The sequence below is a fragment of the Chaetodon trifascialis genome, chromosome 9 (genome assembly GCF_039877785.1).
Source record: "Chaetodon trifascialis isolate fChaTrf1 chromosome 9, fChaTrf1.hap1, whole genome shotgun sequence".
NCBI classification, from domain to species: Eukaryota; Metazoa; Chordata; class Actinopteri; order Chaetodontiformes; family Chaetodontidae; genus Chaetodon; species Chaetodon trifascialis.
Window position 1 is genome coordinate 24,092,198 of NC_092064.1, and position 24,549 is coordinate 24,116,746.

Genomic DNA, 24,549 nt, shown 5'->3' on the forward strand with positions numbered 1-24,549 from the left:
TCAGTCATTAGCTGCGTTTCCATTACAGTTGTTCGCAAAATAAAAGCGATATTTCTGAAATTTCGACAAAGTTCAAGTGCTACTTGCAGGTGTTTCCATTGAACAGTGTTTTGCGAACTAACCGAAATTCTCATAAATTCTTGGCCGTCCCGCGAGACTTCACTTTGAGGAAGATGGCCGAAAGCGTTATGCGTCTCGGTACACTGATCTCAGGAGCCACTACGGCTGTTGCTGTACTTATTATGAACAGAAGGCGGAGGCACCGTATAACTGTTCAAAGGTGAAGCCCTTATGTGTGGCAGCGGCCACGAATAAGGGATTTCTGGGAGAAGATTGTAAATGAGGAATTCACAGATGAACTGTGGATACAACATTTTCGGATGACCCAGGCCACGTTCAACAAGCTTTGCGATGTTCTTGAACCTCTTGTGGCACCAGATGTGTCATGCCCCCGGGAGGCTGTTCCTACTCAGAAGCGAGTGGCTATTGCCCTTTATAAACTGGCAACCTGCTCTGAGTACAGGGTAATAGGGGAAACGTTTGGTGTCAGCAAAACCACCGTACACAGGTGTGTGTATGGGGTTTGCCAAGCTATATGCAGCAAGCTCATGAAAAGAAAAATTCATTTGCCGGACGTGGATGAGGCTCTAGAGATTGCGCAACGTAATTATGAGGCACATAAAATACCCAAGGTCTACGGTGCAATCGATGTAAATGCGAAAAAAGTGTTTCCATTACACTTTTGCGATACACTTTTATATCGACACATCTGAAAAACCACCTCATGAGAGCGTAAAAATGTTTTTGCGATATTTGAGAGGATTTTCGAAATATAGGTGTTTCCATTACCAGTATTTTATTGCGATATTTAGGTTTTGCGCATTTCTAGGGGTAATGGAAACGCAGCTTGTGACACCCCTCAGTCCTTCCTCTGCACTCCACAATAAAGAACACTTCTTTATCCATTTCTATCATTTTTGTTTTGTGGGTAGCATAAAGGGATTCCAACTAGCATGTGTTGTAATGAGAAGGGAATGAACCTTGTGCCTTGTAGGTGGGAGGAGATGGAGACAGAGACAGAGAGAGAGAACAATGCAAAGTGCTGGGATGACAGATCAGGCAATTTAAGCAATGCTATAGTTTATTTGTCATCTTGAGGTTTGTGTCAAATCTTTTAAAACACTGATAATTATAAATACAAGAGGAGACACAAACCCTGATCTTCATTGTCAGCTGAAGCGCAACACACACATCTATCACCCTCACCTGCATACTGTTAGTTTTCACCATACTCTATAAGCCGTAGGCTCTTCAATCCATCCATCCATCCATTTTCTATACCGCCTATCCCTTTCAGGGATGCGGGGAGGCTGGAGCCTATCCCAGCTGTCAACGGGCGAGAGGTGGGGTACACCCTGAACTGGTCGCCAGTCGATTGCAGGACAACACACAAGACAAACAACCATTCACACTCACACTCACACCTAGGGGCAATTTTACCCCCTAGGTGTCACCAGTCAACCTAATGAGCATGTTTTTGGTCTGTGGGAGGAAGCCGGAGTACCCAGAGAGAACCCACGCGTGCAGGGGAAGAACATGCAAGCTTCACACAGAAAGGGGATCGAACCGGCGACCTTCTTGCCGTGAGGCACGTACACTACGTGCTCTTCACCATTAGCAAACTATTAAAGCCTAAAAGGAGCCTCAGCTGTCAAACCCCCCAAAATCATTGTTTGAGCTTGATTGAAATTACATAGTGCTAAATCATCACTGCCCATTACATGGATGCCAATTTACTGTCATTTAGAACAGGGACAGAAAACCCCATTATAATTCTGCAGCTTTTTAGAAACCAAATTAAGGGCTTCTTTCTAAAATAATTTGATTCCAGACACTAACGTCCTCAGTGCGGGGTGCTGTTGGACTACTTAGTCAGGGAAAGGTTGTGGTTCTGATTAACTAATGAAAAAGTCCTTGCATGGTGTGTTTTGCCTCTTTTCAGCATTTCCAACTTTTAACCAAGGCCACAGCCTCGAACCGTATCCAGGAGCTTTGAGCTGCATGATTATAATCATAAAAACATTCATCATGCTCAAACATGCATTATGTTGCTAATAAAATGTAATCCAGATATCATTGCATTTGCAGCAAAATGTACTGTCTTTACTAATGCATAGTAGTTGTATATGAACATTATTTTTAGAGGATAACATTAGAGAGAATACATTTTCTGGCCCAGGTTGGAACACAAGCCATCTTGAAAAGATTGAGTTTAAGAAAAAGTGAGTGTCTGCATTGTTTTGTCCTGTGTTCCTCAAGCTGAATTCATTATTGGAAACACGTAACTCCTTGATTCACAGTCTGGTCTTTCGAGGATATGTCCTGTCAGACTTGATAAAAGGCTCATATCACCTGGTGTACTACATTGCATTGGGTTTCTGGACACTGAACTCCAATCCGGAAAGTAAGAGTCCTATTCAATCTGAGCATAGGTGAGCACCAAGATATGCTGTGATTTTCAGATATGCTGAAGGGATCATTTTGAATGGTTGGGTTTTGGATATCTGGTTTGTTAGCAGTATATTCTGCTATTAATTTTCCTAATCAGTCTTTTCACCTTGTCGATCTTGTTTTCATGTCTTTTCATGTGCTAGTTGTGGAAGATTGTTATCGTAAACTCAAATTATGATCGCCAATGTCACAGAGATGAAAAGCTTCTCCATCCTCGGATTCCCTGGACTTTCACCTCAGTATTATGGACTTGTGTCAGCTATGTTCTTTTTCATCTACCTTGCTATCGCAGTAGGAAACACTTTCATTTTAGCGTTTGTTGCCTATGACAAGTCCCTGCAGACACCAACATACTTGGTCTTCTGTCACCTGGCAATGAATGACTTAACCTTTGGCACTGTGACTCTCCCAAAGATCATATCAAAATATTGGCTGGATGATGGCATCATTTCATTTTATGGGTGTTTTACGCAGATGTTCTTTGTTCATTATCTGGGATCAGTGACTTCTTTCATCTTGCTGGTCATGGCTCTTGATCGGTTTATTGCCATATGTGTCCCCCTGCGTTATCCGGCTCTCATCACAAACAACATCATATCTGTGCTCTGTGGATTTGCCTGGTTCATACCTCTGCCTTTGATGGTAGCTGTTGTTCTCCATGCACTCACTTTACCTTTCTGTAAGTCAAATGTCATTGCTCAGTGCTACTGTGACCACATTTCTATAATAAGTCAGGCATGTGGTGCAGATGTTAAAATAGTTGCAGTTACTTCTCTGTGTGTAGCCATGTTTTGTCTCTTGCTTCCTCTTGCATTCATCTTGTTTTCCTATGTTTCCATTATTGTGGCCATTTTGAAAATGTCCAATGCTGCAGGGCGTAAGAAAACCTTATCAACTTGCACCCCTCAGATATTCATCACATGTCTTTTCTACCTGCCCAGGTGTTTTGTTTATGTAGCCAATACTGTTGGCTTTTCTTTCAGCTTAGATATTCGCATTTTATTGATATTGCTGTACAGTCTTTTCCCTCCTGCTGTTAATCCAATCATATATTGTTTCAAGACTCAAGACATCAAGCAGATGCTGATGAAGAGGCTGAAAACAACTAGGATTGGAATAGAGGTAAAACTGTCATTCTAATAATGGCCTGATGATAAGAGCATGCATTTGACAGCAATTCAGATGATAATGATATCTAGATGGTACTTAGTGGTTATTTGAAGTGTTATCGCTTTACAAACACTGCACTGTGTATCATACAATGGAAATGATGAGCTAATAGGAAGAAATAACAATGTGTTTAAACTATGATAGGAGTTCAGAAACCACAATTAAAGTTTTGTTTTTACTCACTCAAAAGGATGATACTTTTTTCATTCATTCATATCTCCTGGACGCTACATAAGCCTTTATCCAAAGCAGCGTGTCTGTGATCAGGATTCATTAAAATAACTTGTTTCACTTATGTTTCACATAAAGTTAGCTCTCAAACTCGTATAAAGATGTGGAAACATTTAAATAAAGTGCATGAAGAAATGTCTGTCATGATTTGAATTCAAGACACACACACACACACACACACACACACACACACACACACACACACACACACACACACACGTACATACGTGTATACATAATTTATGGGGACATTATATAGATTTCCACTCATTTTCTGGAGAGTTACCCTAACTATTACCAAAGCCACTACTTGCCTCACCCTACCCTTAACCCCAGTCTTCATCCTAAAATTTAAGGATTTACATTATGGGGACCTACATATATGTCCCCACAACACACACACACTCTCTCTCTCTCTCTCTCTCTCTCTCTCTCTCTCTCTCTCACTCACACACACACACACACACACACACACACACACACACACACACGTACATACGTGTATACATAATTTATGGGGACATATAGATTTACACTCATTTTCTGGAGAGTTACCCTAACCATTACCAAAGCCACTACTTGCCTCACCCTACCCTTAACCCCAATCTTCATCCTAAAATTTAAGGATTTACATTATGGGGACCTGCATTTATGTCCCCACAACACGCATGCACACACACACACACACACACACACACACACACACACACACACACACACACACATAGTTTGAAACTGGTCGAGGGAAGCAGGATTATTGTTGATGGGTAGATTTTGTGGTGAAGTTCTACTTGTCACATTGACTACAACTCTATGTGTTACATTAACACTCAGGTTGGATTTCCCTGTTATTTTACTCTATCACTGCCACCTGTACTGCTCTATTTATTCTTAAAAAAAAAAAAAAAAAGAACTGTGTATATATATCCATCCATTATCTATACCGCCTACTGTATCCCTTCAGGGTTGCGGGGGGCCGAAGCCTATTGTGTAGATATATATATTTGTTGTTATATTTTCTACTTTTTAATAGCTTATTTCAAGAAGATTTGTCATGCACAAACTTCACCAAAACAAATTCCTGGCATGTGTAAAATCGTACTTGGCAATAAAGCTTTTTCTGATTCTGATTCTGATCAATAGAGTTAACAACTTCGCAGGCAGTATTGACTGAAGCCCTGCAGGGCTGCCAAACCATGATCATCAGTAGAACTGGTGGAATGCATTTGGGATCATGAGCCATCATGAGACTTTCCTGTTTACATAAAATATAGTGTCAAACAACATGTTCAGCACATATTAGGTGGCGCTGCGTAGAGATATGGCAGTTCGCTCATGCAAGCGGATCTACTGTAAGTTTTACAAGGTAAGATTCACACGTAAGATCCTCCACAGAAAACATGAAGTCACACTGTAATGGTTTGTGCTCTCTTTCCTTTTCTTTGTGTTCTTGTCAGATTTGAGCGAATTAGATCTACTGTTAATAATTCCATGTTATTTGCTATTTTTCTCCACTTGAATACACATTAAATAGCCACTCCAATCTTTGTGTTTTCTGTAGGTTGTTATTGTGAATTCAAGTGATTATGTTCTACACTAATGTAACAAGGATAAAACATTTCTTCATCCTCGGATTTCCTGGACTTTCACCAGAGTATTATGGAACTGTGTCATTCCTGCTTTTTGTGCTCTTCTTGGTTATAGCTGTGGGAAATATTTTCATTTTAGTGTTTGTTAAATGTGAAAGGTCTCTTCAGAAACCTACATATCTGATCTTTTGCCACTTGGCATTAACTGACTTAGCATTTGGGACTGTTACTCTGCCAAAGATTATATCAAAATATTGGTTTGACGACAGCATTATTTCATTTTATGGATGCTTTGCACAAATGTATTTTGTTCATTTTATAGGGGCGACTCATTCATTCATTCTGATGGTGATGGCTCTTGATCGTTTTATTGCAGTCTGCACTCCGCTGCGTTACACAGCTCTTGTCACAAATGCTACTGTTTCTGTGTTTTGTGGAATATCATGGCTTATGCCGGTATCGTGGATGGTGGGTATAGTTTTAGATGCTCTTACGTTGCCTTTCTGTCGTTCAAACATAATTGTACAGTGCTATTGTGACCATATAGCAATAACAGCTCTGGGATGTGAGAACGTAAGAGAAGTTCAGGTCATCGCTTTTGGTCTTGCCATGTTCAGTTTGCTGGTGCCTCTGGGTTTTATTATTTTGTCGTATTTTGTCATCATCATTGTTGTTTCAAGGATGTCCAGCTCTGAGGGCCGCCTCAGGACCCTGTCTACCTGTACGCCACAGCTCCTCATCACGTTTTTGTACTACATGCCACGATGTTTTGTCTACCTGGCAAATAATGTGGGATTCACCTTTAGTGTTCCAATCCGCATTGTTGTAGTGATGCTGTACAGTCTTTTACCTGCTGCCGTCAACCCCATCATTTACTGTTTCAAAACCAAGGATATCAAACAAAACTTGAAGAAGAAATTCTTTGTTAGGAAGATCAACATCAGCACAAAAACTTGATTTCCTGATTGCTCCGACTACAGGCTTTGTTAGTAGACTGGCTGAGCCTTTCCTTTCTGGGTCTCTCAGCTCTGGATCCCCTGCTGTCTCCTGATTCTGGAGCCACATCAGAAGTCACTTTATACCACATCTTAAAATTCACTTGCACTGGAAGGCCTATTTTTAACAGTGAATTATAGCAATTTTGTGCCTTTTTATGTTTTATTTAATTGTTTACTTACTAATTTTACATTTTTTATATATTGATTTCGGCTGGCGACCGGTTCAGGGTGTACCCCGCCTCTCGCCCATTGTAGCTGGGATAGGCTCCAGCCCCCTGCAACCCCGAAAGGGATAGGCGGTATAGATAATGGATGGATGGATGAATGGATGATTTTGCTCTACATTGCTCTGTTTTTATTGTTAAGTTCTTTGTAACATTGTTTGAAAAATGCATAAATAAAATGTGTTACAAGTTCTTATTATAAACATATTTTCATCTGGCATCTTCTGTCCAAAAACTCAAATATTGGAAATGGGGAAACTGGTAACCTGTTCAGCCTAGCAGCACCACTAAAGGTGATGAAATATCCCTTTATATGTTTACTCTGTTGTTGTTGTTGTTGTTTAGGGGGGTTATGCGTATGCAACAACTTGGCTTGGTGCAATGACTTCAGGTAGTTTCATTGAACACCGTGAGGCTGAGACTTCAGGACAACAAGGTGTTTTTTAAGGATTAAGTGAGTGTATTTCCCAAAATGTAAAATGGTTCCTTTAAGTTTTATGCTCATTTTACTGCAGTTAGTAGAAACCTTGCAAAGATACATCAAGGCTTATGCAAGTGATTCTTGAATGATTTTCAATTCAATATTCCTTTATTCGTCCCTTGAGGGGAAATTCCGATGATACCTCTTGCACCAAGATTCAGTAAAAATTGCTGATTTTTAATGTGGCAATTTTAGAATGAATTAGCAGGATTTATGACAATTTTCTTCCCATAGGCCCATAGCAGGAAGACCTCCAATGGCTCTGCCTCTTGACTGCAGAAAATGATCTATTATGGGGATACATGTATCCGAATTTATACTAACATTAAAAGTCACAAGCACTTGTTGGTGCAAATTGGGGCAGACATTCATTAATCTGTCAATAATGTGTCACTATGGCTCTCTAATAGGAAGTGTTCAGTAAGTGTAAGGAAAGCCACACAGTCAACCGTCTGGTCAACCACAGCACAGAGTTGGGACCTCGAGCACACAGGGGTGTAGGCTCCTCTGAGTCTTAATCTCCACATATGTCATTAGACCAGAGTCTGTCAGGGCCCTTCATAATATAAAGTACCACAGACGTCAAGCATGTTACAAGGCTGGACAGGTACAGTTTCACAAGGTAAGACATGCTGTTGTTATGTGACACGTAGGGCAAAGTAATCACTCGGATAACATCGAAAATCCTGTGAGGTACTACAAGTTTGTATTCTTTCTTTGACATTACCACATCAGTATTTACACTGGAGTGTTATTAATTCAATCGCTCCTTTCTAGTTTCTCTCCTGGACCCATTTCACTTTCATTTTTGTTTAAAGGCAGCTTCTCTATACATTATGAAATACACCAATATTACAACTGTAAAATATTTCATTATGACTGGATTCCCAGGACTTCCTCCTCAGTATTACGGCCCAGTGTCTGTTCTTCTTCTCTTTGTTTTCCTAACTATTGTGGTTGGAAATGCTTTCATTTTAGCTGTTATTATGTATGAGAGGACTCTCCACAAACCAACATACATGATCTTTTTTCACCTCGCAATGACAGACGTCGCATTCGGCATTGTGACTCTTCCAAAGGTCATTGCTGTATATTGGTGGAATGACGTGGTGTCTTCATTTGGAGCCTGCTTTGCACAAATGTATTTTGTTCACTCCTTAGGAGCCATTCATTCTTTAATTTTGCTGATTATGGCTTTGGATCGCTTTATTGCCATTTGGTTTCCTTTTCGATATCCTGTTGCAATTACAAACAAAGGAGTTTCCATTCTTTGCACCTTGTGCTGGGTTGTAACATTCATACGTATGATGGGGATTGTGCTCCACGCCTTAACCTTGCCCTACTGCGACCTAAACATCATCACGCAGTGCTACTGTGATCATATATCAATCACTAAGCTGGGATGTGGTGAAAATGTGAGATATGTTAAAACTGTTTCACTTGCGAACGCCTTGGTCAATCTCTTGGTTCCTTTAACATTCATATTTCTTTCTTACCTTTCAATCATAATGGCTGTTCTGAAAATGTCTCAGACCAAGAGTCGCCACAAAGTCCTGTCCACCTGTGCTCCTCAGATCTTCATCACCTGTCTTTATTATGTGCCAAGGTGCTTTGTTTATCTCGCGAACAATCTGGGATTCAGTTTGAGCACGGAGGCCCGCATTCCTATTACCATGATGTACAGCCTCATACCTGCTGCAGTTAATCCATTGATATACTGTTTAAAGACTAAAGATATTAAAGAGGCTTTAATGCAGAGATTCAATAATAGAAAAGTGAGCATTGCAATTAAAGTTGATTCTAAACAAAGTACTCAGTAATATTTTACTTCTGATGAGCTTTACAGTATATGTTGGTCATAAAGGTGCCATGGAAGACAGGAGTTTTTTATATTTAACCATTCAGTTTGCTTGAGAGAAATATTTAACCTTTTTTTTTGTTTGTTTTTTGTTTGACCAGGGTGATCAACCACAGACATACAATATATATGTTAAGTACTGTGAGAAAAACAACAACTAGATGCCATTTTCAAGATGATATTCCTTCAGATCTGTGGGAGAAATTGTAGACCAAAATCAATAAATCATTTTGTTAATACATGCAAATATATAAAAGACAGAAGCTCAGCTCATTGTTATTAACTGAAGATGTTATTTCAATGTGTGTAGTTTTACTGTGAGCTCTACTGGAGTTCATGTTTATTCCATCATAGTTATTTTTGTCTCAAAATGCGCTTTTATGTCTTTATTTTTCTGCAACTATTTGTCTATTTGATGAGTAGAGGCAGAAAGTAGAACCCTCCTGCTGATATACTGAGTCAGCTGAAGTCAAATCAACTCTTTTTTCTGGCATAAATCCAGCCTGTATCTGTCTTTTGCTCTTGAAATGTAACTGTGATGGTCTGCAAGAATAAAAACCCCTCAGAATAACTGTTGGCACATTATTACAAATATACTGCAGTTTATTAAAAATATACATCTGGGAGATTTTCAACACTTCCAGAATATTATTGATTGTATCTGAGAAACTGATATGCAGCCTGATATCATGGACATTGTGATACAGTGAAAACTCTGAACTTTGCTTGAAAAACATCTTCACAATGTGGCCCAACGCTGCACAGCACTACTGTGGGTGTGCTGCAAATTATATACTGTTTAACAGAGCGCCTGTGAATGTAACCATGAATTTGCCCACTAGATAGAGCCAAACCATCAGGGTATGCTAAAATAAAGTGTGTGGATGCAAGTCCACCCACAGCTTATATTTTATATGAGACGATCATAATTTATCTTTGATTTTGGAGCACTGACAACAACAAAGATCATTCTAATAATCTGAATTCGAGACCATGTTATTCAGTAATTTGACAGTGTGTCTCAGGGATTTCATCCACGGCCGGCATGAATTTCAGGACACATGCCATTCTCCATTCACACTCCACAAGGTCACACTAACCTTAAACACAACTTGAATTTTCACAGTTCTGCAAGCCTGCAAATGTGCATTGACACACTCTGTTGGTCTCTTTGGGAAAATGCCATGTGTTTTTAAAAGTGCCATCCTCTAATGTACAAGAAACTGCAAACAACATCCTGAACATGCATGTAGCAAATAATGCACATGGTGCTGAAGAAAGACTGGGCATATAGAGCAGTTAGTGACATAATGGATATTTTAGTGTGACATTTACATTAAACATTGTTGTCTTCACATGGTTTCTATACATTTAAGGATCATCACCAAATACACAATCCTCTGCTGCTCTGAAGCTGTAAAATAAACTAAAAACAGATAAATCTTCAGTGAAAACCACCAAATTATGACTAATTCATCATGAAAAGATCACAAATTTTGGTGTTGAGAACCATTTTATATGATTTACAATTTTAATGAGATTAATTGAAATACTAAAAAATAAATATTTTGTATTTTCCACCTGGCTTATTAGCTAAACCTATATAATAAGCATCAAATGATTTCCTCTATGTCACTTTGCATATCGTAGCTATGACTGGGTTCACTGGGTAAACATGCAATATCCTCAAATACAGGTGCATAGCTGCTAAAAGGTAGGTTCATATTTAAATTTTTCTCCCATTGCTCAAACATACTGGAGGGAGCACTCTCAGCTTTATGCTGACCTGCAGTAGATTCAGAGGTGTGCTTGAAGAGTGAGCTGACAGGCAAGATGCCATGTTGTCTGAAGCTGCCCCCTGACAGGTATGACTGCTCATGTATATATTTCCTGGCACTGATGATAGGAAACTGCCCACGCTCAGACTCCGCACCGGTGAATGTGCTGTCTGTTTCACTGTCAGATGAGACATCTATCATCGAGGTGGTGGGTCCGGACCTCAGGGATGATCGATGTGACACTGTCTGCTCCAGGGGAGTGTTTAGTTTACTAATTTCTTCAAAAGTAAGGGACTGTACAGGTTCCACGAACTCTGGTTGAAGGAACCTTTTCTTGTAGCAAGGCAGTGTATGCTGGGTCTGCTCTGCATCAGTCTTAATCAACAACTTCTTGTTTGGGCAACCCACATTTTGAGACTTCGTAGGACTTTTTGCCCTCTCATCATTGGAGCGTTCTTTCTTAAATCCTGCCAAAAGCATCCTCAGATCCCCCCACCGTTTAGGTTCAGTTTTCACACACTTTGTGGTGTATAAATGTTTGTGCCAGCTGAGCTGCAGTGAGGTAGTGTCTGAATGAAATGCACTAGAGATGCTGCCAATTTCATAATACTCCAGCTCACTCCTTGGCACCGGCTGAATACGTGACAGACTGGCATCACAGTAAAACTCCATGCTCAACCTCTGCTGATCAGCAGTAATTGAATCATGTTGTTTCTCTTCTTCTGCAGATGCAGCACTTGTGAGCGTTTTGCTGTCATTGAAGCAAAATGCTACATTGTCCGTCCCTTGCTCTGTTTTCTGTGGCAAACTATTACTCTGACACTTTGCATTGTTCCGTCTCACTCTGCAAAGGGCAACAAACATTCCTATAATCACCAGAATGGACATTAGAGTGAGAATCACAGCTATGAGCCACAGAGGCAAGCTGCCCTTTGCCTCAGAGCATTGATCAGGGCTCGCTGTTGCAAAGATGCAGATATCGCAGGCATGGTCAGAGACATTATGTAAACAGATGCAGGACCTGCTCTGCACAGCAGGTCCGCACCTCCACCGGTTTTGACAGTGTGTAGAGAGGCAACCCCTCCTGGCCGTGTCCTCCTCAGAGCAGAGGGAGGGGAGGCAGACCGCTGGAGAGTTGCAGCTAGACTGGAGGAGAGTCAAGCTTGGCCAGATGTCCACCATCGCACTGTGCCCACCCACAGGCAGAGTGTATCCGCTCACATTGAAATACTGCACACATCCAGTGAACCCTGTCGCAAAAGAATGAGTTCCATCAGTGTTAATTAAAGTGCTAGCTTAGCCATTTCATGCAAGTTTACACACCCAGGTTGTATAATCTGTCAGCAAATATTTATGTAAACTGACCTGACTGTTGGAGCTTTGCATCACCTGTTAGAGCTGCACCAAAAATAATCTTCTCAACACTAACAGGAGTGAGATCCATGCTTTGGTCAGTGATGTTTAAGGCTGGTTTACCATCCAGAAGCAGAAAAGTGTTCTGTCTGTCACTGAACATGAGGAGGACATGCCAGACCCCGTCAGCCACGGGAGAGTCCACAATGAACTCTGACAGGTGTCCTGACTGTGTATCTTTGGAAATGTACACAAGCTTTCTGCCTGTTATCTAAATTACAAAGAAAAACAACAATTTTACACTTCAAACATGTAAACACAATTAGTCAGTTTCTGGGTAAAAGTATTTCATACCAACCTTCAGCACGATATATCCTGTCTGTCCACCAACAAACATTAACACTCCATTGTCTTGAGTCTTGAACTTGATGTTAATCACTGTTTGCTCTCTGGTGTTTTCCTCTTTTTCATCATCCAGTAAGTCTTTCAGCAGGTAGTCTCTTTTGAATCGCTCCTTGATGACATACTCAATGTAGTCATTCCCATTAAATGCCAATACAAGCTCCTCTGACATTTCTGTCAAAGAGAGAACATGGAAAAAATCAGCATTAAACCTAAGGTACAAATTAATCAATAATGAGTTCTGTACATTAAAAGGTATCTTTACCTTTGGCACAGTTGCTTCCAGTAAAAGGGCTTTTGCACTCACAGAAATAGTGAGACCAGTGGTCACGGCACATGCCGCCATTCTTACATGGGTTGCTGTGACATGGTGATGGTGTTGCTCGAGGACACCTTTATGAAAGACATGTGAGTTACAAAGACAAATCACTGAAATGCAGACACAAACAAAAGTGAGAGAAAGAAACTGAGAGTATCATGCAAATAAGTTCATAAAATATGTCTTTATTAGATGCCGACAAGGGAGAGATGACAGCAAATGGGTTTTTGAGAGAGAGGGAGGATGCTTAACTCAGGGATGCTGTTTCCCGATGCCACCAACATGCCCTCATAACAGTTTAAATCAGAGAACCTTGCTATTTGTTATTATACTGGAAATGTGAATTGTGTGTATATTGTGAAAGACTCTAAAATGGTTACCTATCAAGGATGTTATATGATGCAAGGGCCATTGAAGGTCTCAGCAGGATGCCATTCACACGAATGTTGCGAATACATCCAACAAAGTCATGGGTTTTTATTTGTGCAGGATGCAGTAGAATAGGTTCAAAAGTCCTCAGTCCTCCAAATGTCATATTACTGCCAACATCGAGTGTCCTGGTTGTAGATAAAGACAGAGAAAGGCAATCAGTATGGATTAAAAAAAGGGTAAAACCAGAAATGAGTAATTATGGAAAAGTCATTATTTCATGAATACCTCTCTAAGCCTCTGCCATCGCTGTGTGAAAAACAAAATCCATTGCTCTCGACATCTGTGCAGTTGTCCACTTGCAAAGAACCCATCTGTTAATGCGAACAGTGCCACATCAGTTTATTCACATTCACTTCTCTCATTTCCAACTTAGAAATTCCAGCTGATTAAGTTTGCGCATGGGCTGTTTAAAACTCACATTGCCAATCCTCCTGGCAGTGACACTGTGGAAATATCCATCGGCCACCTGTTTGAGTGTCTGCACCCCCGTAGGTCCTGAGCCCAGGTCATAAGAGAGATGCATGGCTCCATCCAGTATCTCCAGTGCAAAGAACTCCCTGCTGGATGGTCCTCCAGGGTTGTACAGGAGCAGGGAGTTCCTCTGCACGGTTGCAAACTCTAGAGAGATTAAATTAGTCCTGCGGTCCAATACGGGAAACTCCATGAAGGACAGCTCTTCAAAGCCATAACTATGCTCCTCACAGTGGACTCCGCTGACTCCTAAAATAACACATTTTAATAGATAAGTTGTTTTCAGTTGAAGCTTAGAAAAGCTAGCGTATATTCACAAAATTTAAAATAATAGCACAAATTAAGTTCACTGTATTTACTTTCTTGTGTAAGGCTACAGCTAAAAGTCGGTTAGCTTAGCTTAGCACAACGACTGGATGCAGGGTAGAACAGCTAGCCTGGAAACAGTGGAGTATTCTGGTGACCAGTGTCTCTTCATGATTTTGTTTGATTTTGTTAATCGGGCTGGGTTGTATCAATGTTCTCATCTAACTCTACACAAGACAGCAAATAAACATACTGTGTTTCCAAAAAATGTGTTGATCATTTTCATGAGTTTTTCCTCACCAAAGGGACAAGTACAGGAGAATCCTGTCTGTGAATTGATGCAACTGCCCTGAACACAGGGGGTTGATCTACAGTGGTCTATGAACTGCTCACACACTTCTCCTAGAAAAAGCAAATAAAGCCCAACATTTAAAGACACCCCAGAACCTATTTATGCAGAATAATGTGACTTTTTTTTTTTGGTATAACAAAATCTACCTTCAAATCCAGGCACGCACTGACAGTGATATCCCTCCTGAGTGGGAAGACAAGTTCCTCCATTTTGGCACTTCAGCTTCAGGCATTCGTCTACATCAGGAGAGCAGACAGATCCAGAGAAGCCACTCTGACAGTGACAGTAGAAACCTCCTGGAGTATTCACACATGTGCCTTTATTCTTGCAGGGATTCACCTCACATTCGTCAATATCATTCTCACACAGTGTCCCGGTGAAGCCGGCTGGGCAGGTACAATTAAAAACCTCCTTCTGCGGTGACACAAAAATGACCCCCATGCTTTCCAGAACAGCGACATCCTGGCTGATGTAAATGTTTTTGTTGCACGTTGCCCCATTTTGACAAGGGCTGGTGAGACACGGATCACTGGTGATGTGAGAAATGGTCACATTGCTCTGAGCCTCCAGTAATTTCTTATGGCCAGCAGAGATGCCACTGGCTACCTCCCTGCTAAGATATTGACCGTTGTAATTTTTAACTGCAGCCAATAACAGGATTTCACTGCCAATATGTTTGATTCCAAATACATGAGTCTTAGAGGCCTGAAGGTTAAACAGACTGTCCAGAGCTTTGACAAATCTCAAATACTTATTTGACAAAAACTCTTCCATTGAGGGTGATGATACATAGAAGAATATGCAGCTGTCTATAGAAGCATTTGTGAAACCTTTGTAGTTTACATAGATGCTGTTGTTGACTGGGAAGTGAAGATGGTCTGAAGCTTCGATGGTAACATTAAATGTGGCCTCGCCTTGGAAAGGAGACGACCACAGCTCACATGTGCCATTAGCTATTGTAAACATATTAAGTGGTCCACTTCTGATGGCGCAGTTGAACATATCAGACTCATCCTGATCCTCAGGATGGATGTTACCGATCATGCCTCCTTCAAAAGAACTGCCGAAATATTTCACCTCAATGAAGATATTTCTAGGCAATGAAGGGTTGTCGTTTTCATCCACAATCTTGATGCGGATCATTGTTGTTGATGACAGCAGAGGGATCCCTGCATCCCTGACGGCCACCAGGACTCCATATGCAGAGATTTGTTCCCGATCAATAGTCTGCGTGGTGAATAACACTCCATCAGGAGTCAGAGAAAAAGCAGTGTCTGTTGAAGGATTTATCAACCAATAAGTAAAAGGTCCTTGGTTTGGCGGCAAATCAGAATCAGATGCAGTTAATTTAGCAACAATGGTGCCCTGAGGCTGATTTTCCCTCACTTCAGCCTCAGTAAATGTGAGTTTGGGAGCATTGTCGTTGACATCAACGATAGTCACAATAACACTAGTTGTCCCAGTGGCTGGTGGAGAGCCGTTATCAGTGGCTGTAACAGTCAGATTATAAACTGGCATCAGTTCTCTGTCAAGTGGAGAGTTTACTGAAATAACACCACTTGATGGATCAACGGCAAAAGAGAAGTTTGTGTTTCCACTTTCAATACTGAAGAAGAAACTATTCCAGTCCAAGATGGAGTCCTGATCCAGAGCACCCACAGTTATCACAGATGTTCCAGCTGGGCTGTCTTCTGAAATGTTGGCCAAATAAAGAGCAGAGGTGAATGAGGGTGCATCGTTTGTGTCGATCACACTGATGTAGACCAAAGCCTCGTCCACATCCATGCCAGTAATAACACCAGAGTTCTTCGCCAAAACTTTCAGAACTACCTGGCTGTTGCCTTGTTTTCTCAAACTGCCAGATGTGTATATTTCTCCAGAAAGTTTGTTGATTTCAAAGCCCATATGTTTGTTTCGACCAAACATCAGGTAAAACACCTGACCTTCAGAGCCTTGGTCATCATCTGTAGCTGTCACTTTTCCAATCCCTGTTCCAACAGGTGCGTTTTTAAACACAGAAAAATTAAATTCTCTTTTCCTGAATGTCGGTGTGAACTCATTGACATCTGAGATTTGGATGACAACATGCGCCAAGCCAAATAAAGCGTGCCCGCCAATGTTTGAAGCTTTGATTGTTATATCAAAGATCTGCTCTCGCTCGTAATCAAAGACATTCAAGGTGGTGATTGTGCCATTTCTTGAATCAATTGCAAATTTATCTACATGACCAGCAATAAGAGAGTAAGCTATCTGTGCATTAGCACCTGAATCAGCATCAGCAGCCTTCACATTGAGGACATTCGTTCCAACTTCTGAGTTTTCGGGCACTGAAGTCTTATACTCTGAGGATGAAAACACCGGAGGATTGTCATTCACATCCATAACTACTACTGCAACATTTAACATTCCAGTTTTAGTGGCCCAGCCACCATCCATAGCTTTGATTTTGAGATGATAAATACGCTGTGTTTCAAAGTCAAGCTCTCTCATCAGTGTTAGCAGCCCTGAGCGTTCTCCTATGGAGAATGGTAAATATTTATTTTCTGGGGTAATGCAGTACATGATGGCACCATTGGGACCATAATCCCTGTCTTCTGCTTGAATTTTCCCAATTACTGAACCTACTGACAAGTCCTCGGGGACAGAGAAAGTGACCTCTGGCTCTCCAAAGCTCGGAGAAAATTGGTTTTTCCCAGTGATTTCAAAAGTGATTTCAGCCTGTGATGACAAAGAGGGGGAACCCTGATCTTTTGCTATAACTGATAAAGTGATAAACAAATTTGCGCTCTCTTCCACACTTTGATTTAACATGACTTTGCCATTGTCCACTTTGATCCAGAAGAAATCAGATGCATTACCTCCATTCAAAACATATTCAACACCAACACTGCTGTTACTGACATCCTGATCTATTGCTGTAAATTGGACCACCTCAGTACCAACAGCCATGTCAGATGGAATGGCAATCAGAGGCTGAAAAGGTAAAAATATTGGTGGGTGGTAGTTATATGGTTCTAGACTCACAGTGACAGTGGTGTTACTGTATAGGGGTACTCTCCCAAAATCACATGCAATGACTGTAAATTGGAAGATTTCAAAAGCAGAACTTCGTAACATCAGCGGCTGCTTCGTGTAGATTTCGCCAGATGAAGCATTCACCCAAAACTCCTCATTTGCAGGTTCAATAATGTACACAATCTCACAGTTTTGCCCAATGTCTGCATCTGTAGCAAGAACCTGCCCAACGAATACCTCTTTATTCTTTGTTTCAGGGAGGACAACAGTGTAAAAGTCTTTAGAAAATACTGGTCTATTATCATTGACATCTGAAATAACTATAGAAACATCGGTGCTGATGCTCCACGCTGAATCATTTGCATTGACTTTCAAGATATAATGATCCTGCATCTCCCTGTCCAGAAGTCCTCTTACAGTGATGTAGCCAGTGGCAAAGTCAATATTAAATGGCATATCATCACTTTGGTCAATTATGGAGTAATTAATTACTGTATTGGCACCTGTGTCATCATCCGTTGAGGTGACTTGTATAACTGTGTGTCCAACAGGAGAATCCTCAGGTACCTCTGTGAGAAAAATCTGTGAAAAACGAGGCGCGTTGTCATTTCTGTCTAAAACGACAACAATGACAGTTGCTCTGTTTTTATGAAGAGGGTTGTTTAGCTCTAAAGCTTCAACTGTTAAATTGAACTCAGGCACATTTTCTCTGTCTAAACTTGCAGTGGTGCTCAATAAACCATTTTCTGGGTCGATTGTGAAAAAACAATCAATGTTTCCGTCTGTTATGTTGTACTGCACTGCGCCGTAACTGCCTGTATCAGCATCAATTGCAAGAACATCGCAAACCCAGGATGGCGGGGAGTTCTCAAAAACCTCACACCTGTACTCCACTTGGGTGAACTGAGGGAAGTTGTCATTTGCATCGCTGATGTTTATGTGAATTTCTGCAAAAGATGAGAAAGGAGGCGAGCCAGAGTCTCTGGCTTCCATCAACAAAGTAAACTCCTTTTTGTTCTCATAATCCAGGGGGTTCTCTACTGTCAATGCTCCACTTAATTGTTCCACATGAAACATGTCTTCAAAGTTTCCAGAAGCCAGATAAAAAGAGACGGGTTCAGCTCTGATGCTCGCCGCAGAGGCAACCGCCACCAGTGTTCCCACTGGCTCGTCCTCAGAGAGAGAATATCTCAGAACATCCACATTCATCTCTGGAAACTCGGAGACGTTTTGAAACCTGATGCTAATGGTGGTGATGTCAAATTTAGGATTTTCTCCAGCATCTTCCACATGTACATTTACAATAATATCTTCCGTTCTCCGGAGGGCACTTGAAGTGAATACAGTGCCACTAAATGGATAGATGGAAAACAGATCTGAACTTTGTCCATATAATGAATATTGTAGTTCTGCATTCATCTCAGTATCTCCATCTGTTGCTTTTACTGCACAAATAACTGAACCTGTTGGGAAAAAAACACAAAACAAAATAAAACTCTCAATCTTATCAAGTTCATTTCATCCATGACATCCAAGAACCGTCAAGGGGAAGAAAAAAATTCTCACCTGGAGCCATCTCAGTGGGCACATAGGCCACATATGGACTGTTCATAAACTGGGGCCAGTGGTCATTGATATCCCCAATGAGCACAGTAACAAGCACAGAGCTTGACAGGGGCTGAGTTGGATGTTTATCACTGCCAATCACCACCAGCCTGTAAATGGCTACTGTCTCCCTGTCCAGGACATCGGTTGTAAACAGCTCTCCAGATGTTTCATCAACAGCGAAAGGCACGTCGAGGTTCTCCATGAAATACCTAAAGGAGAGTCAAAATATGCAACAGCCTTTCAGTGTATTAAGACAAAGTAAAAACCAATTGTGCAGTAATTTCTCTAGTATACATTATAGACAGTAGCTCTCAACATTGCTCTCAAATGTTCAGTGACTTTTTGATGTGGCATTTTACCTTATTTCCCCATTGACACCCTCGTCAACATCAGATGCCGTCATCATGGCAAACACAGTGCCTGTAGGACTGTCCTCAGATACTATGGTGTTGTAGACTTCCTCAGTAAACTCTGGACGGTTATCATTGACATCATCCACCATGACATGTACGGTTAGGGTACCTGTTAGAGGTGGCCAACCTTCAAATGACAGATAATAAGGAATTATCAAACTGTTTGACGTGACTCCACAGAACAACATATTGTCAATGTTTTAGCTTTGGCCTGATTTACCTGAATCAACAGCAACAATGGTGATGAAGTACAATGATTCCCTCTCTCTGTCCAGGCCATGTAAAATTTGAAACATGCCGCTGGGGGTGATGGAGAACAAACCATCACTATTTCCTCTCTGTATAAAATATGTAAGCTGGCTGTTGATGCCTAAATCTTCATCCAACGCTAAGACCTGGTTAAAAAAGAAATACATGATCTATAAGTTTGCATCAAATCATTCTGTAACTCAGCCTTCAATGAACTCTTCAGTGAACAACAGCCAGGAGCACCTGATGTGTTAGCTGAGAGGGGTCCTCCTCATTCTCCATTACATGTATGGTGAGTGTTTCTGGAGCGAAGAGGGGTGCGAAGTCATTGACATCCAGCACTGTGACACTGAAAGCAGCAGTAGCAGATCTGGGTATCTTCCCCTGATCTACGGCTGTTATGATTAAGGTGTAGTTTGACTCCTTCTCCCTGTCCAGTTTATCCATGACTGTGACGTCACCTCGCACCGTGTCAACCACAAACGGACTCGCCTGGCTCAGTCTGTACCGCATTTGTCCATTCGTCCCGATGTCTGGGTCAAGAGCCTGAACCTGAAAGAGGCTCGTTCCTCTGGGGATATCCTCTCTGACTGTCAGGCTGTAGATGCTTTGTAAGAACACAGGCTCGTGGTCATTCACATCCTCAACATACACCGTGAGATTCATAGCAGTTGCCATCCTGGGTGAGCCTTTATCGGTGGCAGTTACAGTAATAGTCAAGGTATCTACCTGTTCTCTGTCTAATGCCTCCTCCAGGTATATTTTTCCACTTCTGTTATCGATGCTAAACACACCACCAGAAGTGCTGTTCAAATAATATAAAACTTCCCCGTTGGATCCACTGTCTTCATCCTCAGCATGTACAGTCATAATAACAGAGTGAAGTGCAGTGTCCTCTGGTATACTGATTATTTTGGCTGATACAAACAAGGGAGCGTTGTCATTGACATCACCAATCACCACAACGACATGTGTTGTGCTGGTGAGCTGTGAAGACACAGGCTGGACGCAGTCATTGGCAATCACAGTCAGATTGTAGACGGGTTGCCTCTCCCTGTCCAACTCTGTTTTCAGGCATAAACGACCAGCTGGGTTAATTAAGAATACTTCCTCTTCATCTCCAGCAGCCACTCGCAGTTTCAAGTCTCCGTTGTCACCTGACAGAAAGGAAAACATAATACATGACAATATTACAAATGATTGCTCATAATGGCTTTAAATAGAAAATCAAGGAACGAAATGTTGCACTTTGGAACTGACACGCTAACAATAACACCTCTTTGCTGCAAAATACATATGTAAATAATGCATTTTAGCCAGGGATTCATTAGGAATAAACAAAAGAGGCCAAGAATAGGAATCCACTGACAAAAAGGAAACTAAAATGTGCAGACTGGCCTCCAACTGAACATGAGATTTTCAAAAAGCAGAAAAACACAATCAAATCAATAAATAAACAAAAATAAAGAGATTCATTTCTGTATTTGTCTTGCCAAATGTTACATGTGCTGCCAAGAAATGTGTGAATATTAATTCTGCCTTTTAACACTCAGAACTTGGAAGCTTTAATTTTCACACTCATCCATGCTTTTCGTCACTCTGGACATGCAGACTGAGTTTGACGCTTACAGGTCAATCCAATTAATGGGGCAACATTTTTTGTTGCTATCAAGTTTATAGCTGTGAAAGATGAATCTGAAGCGAAGTGCAGAAAGTGTAAAACTTTTTCGAGAAAAAAAAATCCTATCATACCTAGCTATAGCACCTCATTAGCTTTGTCTGAACCGTGCAATTCAGTGAGGACTGTCGATTTGACCCCCATTAATTGCATAGACCTATAAATCCCCAGCTGGAGCAGCCTGTGAGAAAGAGGACAGAAAATAAATCCTGTATTTGTAGTAAATGAGTGGTATGTGTCAATTATGAATAGGCTTTATTCATGTAAAATAACAGCTTTCCTTTACTTTAAACATGTAAGTTGTTTTATTTGTTTTTTTTACTTTAGGAGCTTTTTTTTGGCTTCAGCACAAAACAATAAAAAAGTGTGTACTTTAGCTATATTCAAAGTTAAATAAACTGTATATTCTCTCGATACAATGGATTTCATCAACAATGCTTCAAATTGTTAAGGTGCATCAGGCTGCCTTTAGGCCTGTACTAGATGCAAGGCCAGCGCGTCAGTCATGGCCACTGGAAAATCAGTCATAGGAAGGAAATTTCCCACAACTTCCCACCACAACCCAGCATTTTGTTATTCAGTGCCGTGGTGCACTGTTTTGATCCCTTTGGGGTTCTCACTGTTATTAATATTGTTTCGGATCGTAGTTGTTGACACCTTTGATCGAAAACTACTTTCTAAAGATGCATGTATGGTGACATCTGCAGAATGCTAAATTCCAATTCTGCACTTACCTTCATCTCTATCTGACACATTCAAGGACAGGAAGCAAGTGCCAACCCGTGCGTTTTCCAGCAGTGACGCAGAAAAGATCTCCTGACCGAAAACAGGGGGGTTGTCGTTCACATCCAACACATTGAAATACACCCTGACACTGGATACCTGTGAATCCCCCTGCTGGGCCACCACAGTGAGTATGTAGAAGCTTTGTGCTTCGAAATCCAGGCTGCGGGATAATAGGAACTCCCCTGAGAGGGGGCTGAGGAGGAACAGGTTCTCCCCATCATCCTCCTGCACTGCATATGTGATAGGCGTGAGAGTCTCAAACACTGTTTCCACCTTTCCCACAACTGTTCCTGTCAACACATGGATAATGCATAATCACTGGGTGGTCTAGTGACTGGAATGAAAGGAAAACATTTTGCTAACTTTACTGTCAAAAACAGGAGGCCCCCCAACTATCCTAGAAATGAGGATAATATAGATTTAAACATTAAGTAATATTTCAAATTATTCTGTAATATTCAAATGAACTGTAATAAAATATTTGTGCCTATTTTGCATTGGGAGAGGCCTTGCAGCACAGATGACTAACCTGGTACTGTGTCTTCTTTCACTTCGAATGAATAAACTGTTTTGGAGAAAGCCATCTGTGTTCGCCATCTGTTATGAGAGCGTAAGCTGACTGTGTCATGCTTGGGCACAGCATCAATAGATGTGTAATACCAGGAGGGAAGCGTATGCTGCTCTGAGACGATATCTGCAAACTGCCTCTTGCTGCTTGCATTCGCTGTGTTTCCAGATGAAGGTTCGTGAGAGGATGTCGTGTTTAACACCTGAGGAAACAAATAAACTAATGATTCTCGGTTTCCTGTCAAAGTGAAATGTGCGTAAAAAGGCAAGTTTTGAGGTTTTTAAGTGTCTTTACAGCCGTCCATATTCCACACATTCAAATGCACTGTAAGCGGTAACATGAATTGTAGTCAGTTATCTAAAAAAAACCTGCTTTCATGGCTGCAACATATGAGCGAACAGGCCAACTTACCAGAAAATTCAACAAAAATACTGTGTATTTTTTCCACTGTCCAGTTGGGTCCATTATAAAGTTTACTTCCTGAGAGCCTCTTACTTGGTCATACTTGAAAAATGAAGTGAGAGATTGAGATCCGAAGCAAAACAAAACAGACTCCAGTAAGAAGTAAAGTCCTGGAAACTGCCCAGCGTTACCTCCACACAAGCCCAACAAATGGAAAACTATAAAAGCTGTATCCATAGTGATTACTCAATCTCCTCAGCTTGTAATCCTGACTGACACGCCCCTTTGACATCACTCTATGCAAATCCTGAAGCGGAAAAAAAGCTCTTTTGGGCCTGAAAAATGCAGCAGATTGAAAGTTTGCGGTTGCTATACGTGTTTGAAAAGAAAACATGCCTCATCATCATTCAATTAATCAATCCACATGCTTCTGCTTTCTTTATAAAGTTAACAAAATATCCTGGGAAATAAAAAAAGAGTAATAATATATAGCACTATGTTTTGCTGAATCAGCCTGTTTTATATTCTCTCCATGGATTCCGCTATTGAGGTTCCTCAATGCAGAGATGAAATGGACTCTTTGAACAGTTGCCTCCAGTAAGGTGACCTAGAGGGAGCCTTTCTTGCTGCATGTCAGACGGGGGATTCGTTCAGACACTGCGAGGCGTTCATTCATTTGCTGAAAGGAGAGAAAAGAAGGGAAAAAAAAACGCTGCTCTGAATCACAGGTTTGAAAAGAGAGCTGACATGATACTGTAGCACTGAATGTTAACACTGAATTTCGATTCACAGACTGTACAAACATAAGCAAAACCATACAGTTTCTTGGAGTAATTGTTTATAATCAATTAGTATAGTAATTCTTCTAAGTTCCTCTTGTATGAAAATCTAATTTCTGCCTCTTATAGAATTACATTCATGGTTTGTTGAGTTAATGGGACTATAGCACATAATGTAACTGATACACAGGGGTAGTAGGGGAAACTACTGATGTTAATGACATGCAGGAACACTGGAGATGAAAAAAGCCCTATAAATGGACACGTGAACCCCCTTTAAGTGACTCTGAGGCCACCGTGACTGCGAGATTGTCTACAATTACACACAGAGGGAACTCTATCCAGCAAAGGATCACAAAAGGTCCTTCAAAGGACTTGCTGGGAAAATATGCACACAAAGCACAAAAAGGACTGTTTTCTGGACAATTTAGTGAGACTAAAATAGACATGGCGTACTTAATTTCATGTTTCAGATGCCGTCAGTACAACTCAGCCAACAACTGGGATTCTTCCTCCTTTAGACACAGAAAAACACAACTGATTCTTACATATGACTATTCTTCTTGTTGGTTCAGT

The 24,549-nt window shown here is 41.0% G+C and overlaps 4 protein-coding genes across 4 annotated transcripts; 3 read left to right on the forward strand and 1 right to left on the reverse strand.

Moving 5' to 3' along the window:
• Positions 1–2,685: 2,685 nt before the first annotated feature.
• On the forward strand, positions 2,686–3,651 carry LOC139336548 (olfactory receptor 52E8-like). The gene has a single exon (XM_070970684.1). The coding sequence runs from the start codon at positions 2,686–2,688 to the stop codon at positions 3,649–3,651; it is 966 nt and encodes a 321-aa protein (XP_070826785.1).
• A 1,847-nt stretch (positions 3,652–5,498) lies between these two features.
• On the forward strand, positions 5,499–6,458 carry LOC139335945 (olfactory receptor 52E8-like). Its single transcript, XM_070969728.1, has one exon. The coding sequence runs from the start codon at positions 5,499–5,501 to the stop codon at positions 6,456–6,458; it is 960 nt and encodes a 319-aa protein (XP_070825829.1).
• A 1,582-nt stretch (positions 6,459–8,040) lies between these two features.
• Positions 8,041–9,024, forward strand: LOC139335946 (olfactory receptor 52E8-like). Its single transcript, XM_070969729.1, has one exon. It carries the CDS (start codon positions 8,041–8,043, stop codon positions 9,022–9,024), a length of 984 nt encoding a protein of 327 aa, XP_070825830.1.
• A 619-nt stretch (positions 9,025–9,643) lies between these two features.
• Positions 9,644–22,808, reverse strand: LOC139335947 (protocadherin Fat 4). Its single transcript, XM_070969730.1, has 15 exons — positions 22,754–22,808; positions 22,173–22,514; positions 20,004–20,917; positions 19,732–19,906; positions 19,458–19,638; positions 19,057–19,307; positions 14,622–18,953; positions 14,424–14,525; positions 13,765–14,066; positions 13,572–13,657; positions 13,295–13,471; positions 12,861–12,988; positions 12,552–12,769; positions 12,206–12,464; positions 9,644–12,090 (listed from the first exon to the last, which is right to left on the reverse strand). Exons 1-15 carry the CDS (start codon positions 22,806–22,808, stop codon positions 10,676–10,678), a joined length of 8,937 nt encoding a protein of 2,978 aa, XP_070825831.1. The 3' UTR covers positions 9,644–10,675.
• Between the last annotated feature and the right edge of the window lie 1,741 nt (positions 22,809–24,549).

Excerpts from the sequence above, each read along its gene's own strand:
- LOC139336548 (XM_070970684.1), top strand. The coding sequence starts at position 2,686 with ATGATCGCCAATGTCACAGAGATGAAAAGCTTCTCCATCCTCGGATTC.
- LOC139335945 (XM_070969728.1), top strand. The coding sequence starts at position 5,499 with ATGTTCTACACTAATGTAACAAGGATAAAACATTTCTTCATCCTCGGA.
- LOC139335946 (XM_070969729.1), top strand. The coding sequence starts at position 8,041 with ATGAAATACACCAATATTACAACTGTAAAATATTTCATTATGACTGGA.
- LOC139335947 (XM_070969730.1), bottom strand. The coding sequence starts at position 22,808 with ATGGCTTTCTCCAAAACAGTTTATTCATTCGAAGTGAAAGAAGACACA. Across the intron at positions 14,526-14,621 it reads GTGCGTGCCTGGATTTGAAG|GAGAAGTGTGTGAGCAGTTC; the intron begins GTAGATTTTGTT and ends TGCTTTTTCTAG. Across the intron at positions 12,091-12,205 it reads TGCAAAGCTCCAACAGTCAG|GGTTCACTGGATGTGTGCAG; the intron begins GTCAGTTTACAT and ends CTTTTGCGACAG.